Source organism: Salmo trutta, chromosome 37 (genome assembly GCF_901001165.1).
Source record: "Salmo trutta chromosome 37, fSalTru1.1, whole genome shotgun sequence".
Classification (NCBI taxonomy): Eukaryota; Metazoa; Chordata; class Actinopteri; order Salmoniformes; family Salmonidae; genus Salmo; species Salmo trutta.
This window is the reverse complement of record NC_042993.1, coordinates 26,877,709-26,887,538: the sequence shown is the minus strand read 5'-3', so window position 1 is coordinate 26,887,538 and position 9,830 is coordinate 26,877,709. Positions and strand designations below refer to the sequence as shown.

General features: G+C 41.6%; 2 protein-coding genes across 2 annotated transcripts; one reads left to right on the top strand and one right to left on the bottom strand.

Annotated features, from left to right (window-relative positions):
- Window positions 1-213: 213 nt before the first annotated feature.
- Window positions 214-3,170, top strand: LOC115177136 (c-Myc-binding protein). The gene is made up of 5 exons (XM_029737681.1): window positions 214-347; window positions 1,823-1,895; window positions 1,988-2,036; window positions 2,324-2,453; window positions 2,562-3,170. Exons 1-5 carry the CDS (start codon window positions 333-335, stop codon window positions 2,604-2,606), a joined length of 312 nt encoding a protein of 103 aa, XP_029593541.1. The 5' UTR covers window positions 214-332; the 3' UTR covers window positions 2,607-3,170.
- Window positions 3,171-3,775: 605 nt separating this feature from the next.
- gja9a (gap junction protein alpha 9a) lies at window positions 3,776-6,088 on the bottom strand. The gene is made up of 2 exons (XM_029737679.1): window positions 5,878-6,088; window positions 3,776-5,332 (listed from the first exon to the last, which is right to left on the bottom strand). Exon 2 carries the CDS (start codon window positions 5,308-5,310, stop codon window positions 3,862-3,864), a length of 1,449 nt encoding a protein of 482 aa, XP_029593539.1. The 5' UTR covers window positions 5,311-5,332; window positions 5,878-6,088; the 3' UTR covers window positions 3,776-3,861.
- Window positions 6,089-9,830: the final 3,742 nt, after the last annotated feature.

Sequence of the window (9,830 nt, the reverse complement as noted above, 5' to 3'; positions counted from 1 at the left end):
TGACTAAGGGGGGTCAACTCACGATGGACGTATCCCTTTGATTCATAGTAAAATTATACAATCGATGTCATTCCAGTATTGTTTTCCATCTGTGGAATGAATCCACATTCAATCAAAATATAAAGTGTAAAACTGTCTGTGAAGTCTACAAAATCACCAGCAGAGGGCAGAAAAAGACCGTACAGAAAGTATTTCAATAAACTACACTGCGCATGCTCTAAGCACGAGCGTGCTTGTATTGAATTCACGGCTACCAGGGAAACTTGCTCGTTGTTGCAGGCTGTGAGAGTCGTCAGTTAGCAGTAAAGCCAAGGTTTAACGTCAACTTCATAATGGCACACTACAGAGTAAGTGGACTGCATATCATGTTTTACATTGGCGTGAGTAACGATACAAAAATGGCATGGTTTCAACAACCAGGAGAGCTTAGTTTTCTCCAGATGTAACAGCGCGTTACACACTTGCTAGTTAGCTGGATAGGTAGAGGAGTCAACTATATGGTGAAGGACATTTCTGATAAACTTCACCAACTGAGTGGAGCCGAGACCAGGCTTTGTGGAATGTAGTCCCAACTACATCGATTCGCTCAAGGTCAATTACTTTAAAAATGTAAATTATGAAACGGCCACATTGTACCTATGTTTGTCCTCTGTAGTTGCGTGCCCTTTGTTTGCTGAAATCATACTTTTTCAATAAACTGTAATCTAATACCACAGGTATAATCAGTTTCCAAACCCAGGCGCAACATCGCGAGACTTCCGAGAAAGCTTGCGAAGCAGACTAGGCCGGGGTTTGGTGTTTGAGAAATCAATTAGATAAGTGAAAAGGTTTCCCTTAGTTGTTAATTTTCATAATCTGAATGCACAACCTGGATTCGAGCCAATGTCTTAAGTAGTTGAACATGTTATTACTCTAATTTCGTGAAAGTTACAAACTGACACGTTTGAGTTTGTCAAACAACTTTATATCGAAGGAGTACCTTTTGGTTTGACGGATTGCACATGCGCAGTTCAGTGCGAGACGACCGTTCGACCCGATGACGCGTTTCTACGCATGAGCCTCGCTAACCAACGTCTCCATGAAGTCGCCTACCTTGTGATGGGTTCTTCTATTGACGAAGCAGTTTTAGTTTATCTTCATATTGATACCACCACCGACTGTTTCCTTGTTGATATTAAATTGGCACATGCGCATTTGCGATTAGTTGCCATTTTAGAGCGGTGAGCAAAGTCGGTGGTTGTATATGATTAACGTCTATTGAAAAGTGTGGATTTCAGCAAAAAAAAAGGCACGCAAACATGGGTACAAGTTTTATCATTTAAAGTATTGACCTTGGGCGAATCGATGTAGTCTGAGCTAGATTCCACAAAGCCTGGTCTCGGCTACACTCAGGTGAAGTTCATCAGAAACAAACTTCACCATGGAGTTTAGTCCGTTACTGGCTGGCTAGCTAAACCTGTAGCTAGTTCGTTTATTACCAAGGTACAATACTCAATTTGGATGACTTTTTCCCCCCCCAATACACTGTAAGAAAGGCTGTAATCTTTTTTGCAATCGTTCTAGTCCCAATAAGCTATAATTAGATTCCTTGATGGAATAAGGTGAAAGCCATGTGGTGGAGCCCTTGCTTCCACCTGTCCAATTCTGTTTTATTAACAGTGATTACATCAAGGGAGGTATGAATGCACAGGGCCTTGTTCCTTCCCTTTCTTGGGCAAAATGGTGGCAGCAAACATCACGCAGCATGATGGATGAACTAGCTAATTACTGAACCCTGAATAAATTGGAAGTATCATTTGTCTCAATCCCAATGTGTCCACAGGCTTCAGAGTCCAAACGAGAGCATTTTCGGAGATACCTGGAGAAGGCTGGTGTCCTTGACAGCCTCACCAGTGGTGTGTTTATTTCTAACATTTCATGAACTTTAATTGTTACTTATTTGACCTATGCAAATTATGAAAACGGCTTGTGCCTTTCCTTATTGCAGTGCTGGTGGCATTGTATGAAGAGACGGAGAAACCCAACAATGCCCTTGAGTATCCTTTTAAAAATGTTTTCTGTTTTTCTAATGAATATTTCCTACATAATGTAGACATGCATAGCTATGTTTTTGGAAGGCTATGAAACGTCAGAGACCCCTCCTCCCATTCAGAATCTGACCTTTCTGTTGCCTTTAGGTTCTAGCAACCTGAGGTGCTCACACAGACAGAACAAGTGTAGACTCTCACAGATCGCGATGGGATGCTTTTCTAAAATATTAAAATGACACACTTTCAATGACAACGAGGTTGAGAATGAATTTAATTTCTTTAACAAGATCCAGTTTCCTCAAGCAGCACTTGGGTGTGGCTGGCCAGGAGTCTGCAGACACTGAGGCACTCCAGCAGGAGCTGAGAGACATGAGGCAGAGGTGTGAGCTGCTGGCCGAGGAAAACAAAGACCTCAAGAACAGGGTAGGCCTGCCTATGATTATTTTTCATTGAGTATGTTGATCTATACATGATGGGCTTGAACTTTTCATAACTAATTCATCGAATCTCTGTGTTTACACATTTCCTTAGCTTCAGCGCTATGAGCCTACGCAAGAGGATGGCGCTGCCGAATAAAAAGTGACTCGGCTTTATTGAAGTCATTTTGTTAGAAACTACAATTTTTATGGCAAGCCAAAACCAACAACGGGAGGCAAGGGAGTTTATGCACCTCTGTTCTTTTTATTTTCTTTATACTATGTTTAAATATTTAACTTATTTTGTATATTTGATATATTGAAATATAATAGCTTTTGTCCCTTATGATTGTCTCCTCCCTCTCATAAAAGCGAACCCCCTTTTTCTGCTTTCAGTGTACTTCATCCTACTGCACCCCAATGCTTTGTCTCTAGTAAACAAACGGTAACATAATGGTTTTTTCCTTTTTAATCACATTCACATTTGTTACAATATAGAAATCTTACATCATGATATCACTTTTTTACTGTGTGCGCAGAGGCTCTGCTGGCGTTACTTGAAATGCATAAGAAACTGAAATACCCCACAACCCTTAACAGAAAAGCTGTGCCTAAAAGAACGTGGAGACAAGTTCATCAACAGGGCCATTGTAACCGTCATACATGGTTTTACGATGATAGTATGGACATAGTTAATGCAAAATAAAAATCTAGATGGAAGCTTTTATAAGTATGAAATTAGGTCTTTCATGCAATATACATTATTTAGACTATGTACTCTATTTCCAGTGGTCAATAAGCTGCTTTGGCTGCGTTTAGACAGGCAACCCAATTCTGATATTTTTCCACTAATTGGTCTTTTGCCCAATCAGATCTTTCTCAGAGCTGATTTGATTGTTCAAAAGACCAATTAATGAAACAAAATTCTGAATTGGGCTGCCTGTCTAAACGCAGTTCTAGCACTAGGACATATTTTCATTGTTCAGAGAGAAACTATGGTGTTTAAAATGGACCGAAACACACAAAGCATTCAACGGTGTCACTGCTGTGTGATCTGTACTGTTGTTTTTTTCCTGTCTTAGCCACAACAGTTTCAAAAGCAGGTCAATATTCCCAATAGCAAATCCCCACACCCAATGTTTGATCTATGTCGTACGTCATCGCAAAGTATGACAGAGGCTTTGAAGCTGGTGAATACAAAAATAAACTACCATGTAGAGGAGATCAACAGTACAGAAACAAAGATGTGCCATCTTCTAAAACAGATCTATCCATTTTACTGGACTACTGCAACAGATCCACTTCCGAAGCAGTTCGCACAATGTCACAACTCGTGTCATGTTCTTCTGATCCTTGTTTGAACTGAAGTTTTTTTGTCTGACGAGGGATAAAAGATAAGGTTTTACTCTTAGTATTCAAACTTGTAAATCTGTGGGGGCTCGCCTACTGCTTGCGTTGCTTGTGGATGATGGTCGGCGATTGGAAGAGGGTGGTCTGGGACTATGCTGTGACCCTGAACTTGAGTCCTCCAGTGAGTCTGGGGTGGAGGGACGCATTTTGGGTTCCGATTTTGATGCAGTCCGGGCTTGGTACCCACCACTGGCCTTAGCACCCCCATAAGAATCTGTGTCTGAGCTTTTGCCCTCCACCACTGTGGAACAATTTGAGGGAGCGTTGACCCTCCATGTTTTCCTTCCGGCACCTACTAGCAATGTCGGGCAGGAGGAAGCGTGAGATGCGTCCCTTCGGCGCATGGGAGAGTCTGCAGACTCCTCTGGCTCCTCCTGCTTTGGCGGGGTCACTGAGTCGCAGGGCGGTGAGCGGCTGTCACTGCTGGTGTTATTGGAGTTGGAGTTGTGCTCTGTCGGGCTATGTGCAGCATTTTTTAGTTCTTCCACGCTCTGTTTACCAGCCAGTTCACCCTGAACAGGGAGGAAGGCAGATGGGTTGATAAGGGAGGGGTAGGTGTGACCGTCCTGGGCCCGCTCCAGTAGGAGGTTGTAGCCACTGGGCGCGGAGGCCATGGTGGGCTTGCAGCCTGAGGAAGCAATGCATGTCTGATGCACCACGGAGTCTTTCTTGGTTTTGCTGGAATAGAAGTCGTCAAGCTCGTCTTGCAAGTGTGGATAGTAGTCCAGGATGCCCTTCTTGACCTTCTTGTAGCCCAGGTGCATGATCTCCAAGATGTTTAGGAAGAGGGAGACTACAGCGATGCATTGCATAAAGACCATGAAGACACTCTTCTCTGTGGGCCGGGAGACGAAGCAGTCCACCGCGTTGGGGCAAGGCTCACGCTCGCACTTGAAGAGAGGGGAGAGCTGGAAGCCATAGAGGATGTACTGGCCCGTTATAAAGCCTACCTCCACGGCGGAGCGGGTAATGATGTGGGCCACGTAGGTACGCAGCAGGGACCCCGACAGCGGAGCCTTGTTGAGCTTGCCTTGCTCCAGCTGCCTCACCTCTCGCTCAATTGTTTTCCGAGCCGCCACCATCTCCACGTCCACCAGCTCCAGCTCGCGACGCAGCAGGACCTTCTTTTTCTGCCGCTCCTTCTCCAGGGCTCGGAGGCGGTAAAGAGCATGTCCCATGTACACCAGCGAGGGCGATGAGACAAAGATGACCTGAAGGACCCAGAAGCGGATGAGGGAGATGGGGAAAGCCAGGTCGTAGCAGACGTTCCGGCACCCGGGCTGCTCCGTGTTGCAGATGAAGTCGGCCTGCTCATCGTTCCACACGTCCTCGGCCGCCACACCCAGCACCAGCATGCGGAAGATGAATAGGATGGTGAGCCAGATCTTTCCCACCATAGTGGAGTGGATATGCACCTCCTCCAATATCCCCCCTAGAAAATTCCAATCCCCCATCTTTACACGGGCATCGGTGTGTCTGTCAGTAGGAGGCAATGCAGGGGCGGAGAGAGGATGGAGTCAATTTTATCATTTCGTCATGTTAAAGAGGCTATATGGAACTTTTGCCTTTTGGGATGGCTCTTGAGCCTAAGGTCCCTCAATGGACAGACATATTGCTCAGAAATTCTAATTGGACATAAAGGGACATTCCTCCCTAATAATGAGCAAAAGCATTTAGGGTTTACCTAAAACCAAGGATTTTTTGTTGTGAAATAAGACGTATTCATATTAATATCTATATATAAACCATACAGCCAACTTTCAAGCCACAATTTGGTATTTAACAATTGGCAACTAAATTCCTTACACAAGTATTTTCAACAATACATAGTAAAATGTAAATGTTATTTTCTATGCAGTTTGTTTTAAAATCTGTATTTCATTAACAAATACTCTATGAAAAATATATTATTCCACAGACTATTTTAATCCCATAAAGGTTGCTTTACCAATTAAAATAAATATAATTTAAAACTAAACATGGTTAAGTCATTGACGTACAAATAATGAATTGCAACATACCTTTATCAGGGGAAAAAAGGAAATGTACATCGAAGACAGATTCTAAATTTATCATGAATATGGAGCATCACATATTTGTAAAGCAAATATCAAAATGTACGAATTAGCAAGCAGTCGGTTAGCATCATGTTAATTATTTTCCTCTCTTGCTCCTTTCATTAGTCCTGTTTTACCGAAAATAAAGGCATTCCCCTCGGTGATTTAACTTATAAACAATGAGAGAAATCAATGAGAGTCATTTCCATTTACCTTGCAGCAGCATGGACAGACTGCCGGTGATTTAAATCCCTGCGGGTCATCCAGCCGCGATGAGGCCACAAAAAAAGCTTTAAAAAAAATCGTTTGTGCCCCCTCCACATCTGTCGATGCGCATCACCTGAACTTCTGTGACCCGAATGTTACCAGGATTGCCAGTGCCAGCAATAGGGACAGTACACTACGTACGACTGAACAGTTGAGACAGCTGCCAGTGCCAGATTCTGGTCAGTCAGCGAGATGATAAAATCAATAATCAGAGTTCTACCAATACAGTACAAGATAAATCATAGCCACACAGCAATTGTTTCAGCCTATTCATGCTTGACATTTATTGATTCAGGGTTATAGGTTAGTTAAGTAATATGTCCTTAATTAAAAAAAAAAGAAAGAAAGTGGAATTAGTCCCCAAAAAGTACTTGGTTAAAAAGATATTTGGCTTCTCCTAAAGGACTAGCTGAACTAAATTTGAACAGTCTAGTATGGCTTGAATGTATAGCCAGGAATCAAAGAGCGAAGCATGGAAAGTTGTTGTACTGGACAGATGGCTTACTTATTAGGTTCACTCTTGTCTGTCTGAAGACTCTATAGGCTGTTGTTGGAGACTCCATAGCCCCCGTGAGAGATGTTTGGTGCAGTTAATCTGATGTTTGATGATCACTGTATATATAGGCAATGTGATGGGAGTTTCTTTTGAAATCAGTTTCTGGTTCTGGTATCCCCCAAACAAAACGCTATGGCACACTGTGCCACAACTCTTTCAGATCTATCGTTTTTTTTTTCTCTTGTAATGCAATCAATAGGTCATGTCCTGATTTCATACTCTGGTGCTTCCCCTCTGTAATTAAGTTGTTTCTGGCAGTTGACAATATTTTTATCCATTTACAAGAAATCAATTACTCTGGCTTGTGGCAATTGAAGTCAGTCAATTCAGGAAGTGATATGAATTGAAAAATCCAAACATTTTACAACTTTTGATATAAATAGCTTCTCCTCTTCAGAAAATAGATTCCCCTTTTCAATAATTCAATTGGAATTTCAGTTTACTTCTAAATTGACTGCCTCAATTCGAATTGAGCTCAAACCTGCTTACCACCGATGTTAAGGGTACAGTTGAAGTTTACATACACTTAGGTTGGAGTCATTAAAACTCGTTCAACCACTCCACAAATGTCTTGTTAACAAACTATAGTTTTGGCAAGTCGGTTAGGACATCTACTTTGTGCATGACACAAGTAATTTTTCCAACAATTGTTTACAGAGAGATTATTTCACTTAATTCACTGTATCACAATTCCAGTGGGTCAGAAGTTAACATACACTAAGTTGACTGTGCCTTTAAACCGCTTGGAAAATTCCAGAAAATGATGTCATGGCTTTAGAAGCTTCGATTAGGCTAATTGACATAATTTGAATCAATTGGAGGTGTACCTGTGGATGTATTTCAAGGGCCTACCTTCAAACTCAGTGCCTCTTTGCTTGACATCATGGGAAAATCATAGAAATCAGCCAAGACCTCAGAAAAAATTTGTAGACCTCCACAAGTCTGGTTCATCATTGGGAGCAATTTCAAAGGCCTGAAGGTACCACGTTAATCTGTACAAACAATAGTACGCAAATATAAACACCATGGGACCACACAGCCGTCATACCACTCGGGAAGGAGACGTGTTCTGTCTCCTAGATATGAACATACTTTGGTGCGAAAAGTGCGAATAAATCCCAGAACAACAGCAAAGGACCTTGTGAAGATGCTGGAGGAAACAGGTACAAAAGTATCTACGTATATCCACAGTAAAACGAGTCCTATATCAACATAACCTGAAAGGCCGCTCAGCAAGGAAGAAGCCACTGCTCCAAAACCGCCATAAAAAAGCCAGACTACGGTTTGCAACTGCACATGGGGACAAAGATCGTACTTTTTGGAGAAATGTCCTCTGGTCTGATGAAACAAAAATAAAACTGTTGACCATAATGACCATTGTTATGTTTGGAGGAAAAAGGGGGAGGCTTGCAAGCCGAAGAACACCATCCCAACCGTGAAGCACGGGGGTGGCAGCATCATGTTGTGGGGGTGCTTTGCTGCAGGAGGGACTGGTGAACTTCAAAAAATAGATGGCATCATGAGGCAGGAAAATTATGTGGATATTTTGAAGCAACAAGACATCTGTCACAAAGTTAAAGCTTGGTCGCAAATGGGTCATCCAAATGGACAATGACCCCAAGAATACTTCCAAAGTTGTGGCAAAATGGCTTAAGGACAACAAAGTCAAGGTATTGGAGTGGCCATCACAAAGCCCTGATCTCAATCCTATAGAAAATTTGTGGGCAGAACTGAAAAAGCTTGTGCGCGCAAGGAGGCCTACAAACCTGACTCAGTTACACCAGCTCTGTTAGGAGGAATGGGACAAAATTCACCCAATTTATTGTGGGAAGCTTGTGGAAGGCTACCCAAAACGTTTAACCCAAGTTAAACAATTTAAAGGCAATGCTACCAAATACTAATTGAGTGTATGTAAACTTCCAACCTACTGGGAATGTGATGAAAGAAATAAAAGCTGAAATAAATAATTCTCTCTACTATTATTATGACTTTTCACATTCTTAAAATAAAGTGGTGATCCTAACAGACCTAAGACCGGGAATTTTTACTAGGATTAAATTTCAGGAATTGTGAAAAACGGAGTTTAAATGTATTTGGTTAAGGTATATGTAAACTTCAGACTTCAACTGTATATTCAAAACTTGCAATCATTTTTTTTTGTCCGGGAGTTGGCATAATCTGGGTCCTGTAACTCGACCCGAAAACAGTTCTAAAACAGTGTTTATAAAGCAGTTACAAATTGAAATGCAGTTATGATCATTGTACGTATTAGCCTACATATAGTCTCATGTCATGATCAGAAAACACAACTTTCTTTGTGGTTTTCCTTTAACCAGATCGTTCTATCATTATTTCCAAAGGAATAGATGTCAATGAGATTTTGATAATCGACTTTGGTCAATGCACAGTGCAGTTACATGTTGGCCTACAGTGGGTCTGTTATTTTGTATATCAACAAGTAGACTAACATAAATAGGAGTTGGCCAATCTGTGTGATGTGCAATTGATGTCTATTAGGGATGGGTGTGAGTACTCGATACAAGGTTTATATTCTATTACTAATAATCAAATTCCTGTACATTAAATTTACAAATGTAACTATACTGAACAAAAATATAAATGCAACATGTTAAGTGTTGGTCCTATGTTTCATGAGCTGAAATAAAATATCTCCAAGTTTCCGTACGCACAAAAAGCTTATTTCTCTCACATTTTGTGCACACATTTTTTTACATCCTTGTTTGTGAGCATTTCTCCTTTGCCAAGATAATCCATCCACCTGACAGGTGTGGCATATCAAGAAACCCGTGTGGCTCAGTTGGTAGAGCATGGTGTTTGCAACGCCAGGGATGTGGGTTCGATTCCCACGGGGGACCAGTAGGAAATAAATAAATAAATGTATGAAATGTATGCATTCACTACTGTAAGTCACTCTGGATAAGAGCGTCAGCTAAATGACTAAAATGTAAAATGAAACCGATTAAACAGCATGAGGTGCACCTTGTGCTGGGGACAATAAAAGGCAGCTCTAAAATATGCAGTTTTGTCACACAACACAATGCCACAGATGTCTCAAGTTTTGGCATGCTGACAG

What these genes read in the sequence shown, in the direction of transcription:
- LOC115177136 (XM_029737681.1), top strand. An exon ending in CCTTGACAGCCTCACCAGTG is followed by an intron (nt 1,896 to 1,987) that starts GTGTGTTTATTT and finishes TCCTTATTGCAG; the next exon opens with TGCTGGTGGCATTGTATGAA. An exon ending in AAACCCAACAATGCCCTTGA is followed by an intron (nt 2,037 to 2,323) that starts GTATCCTTTTAA and finishes AACAAGATCCAG; the next exon opens with TTTCCTCAAGCAGCACTTGG.
- gja9a (XM_029737679.1), bottom strand. Translation starts at nt 5,310, where the DNA reads ATGGGGGATTGGAATTTTCTAGGGGGGATATTGGAGGAGGTGCATATC.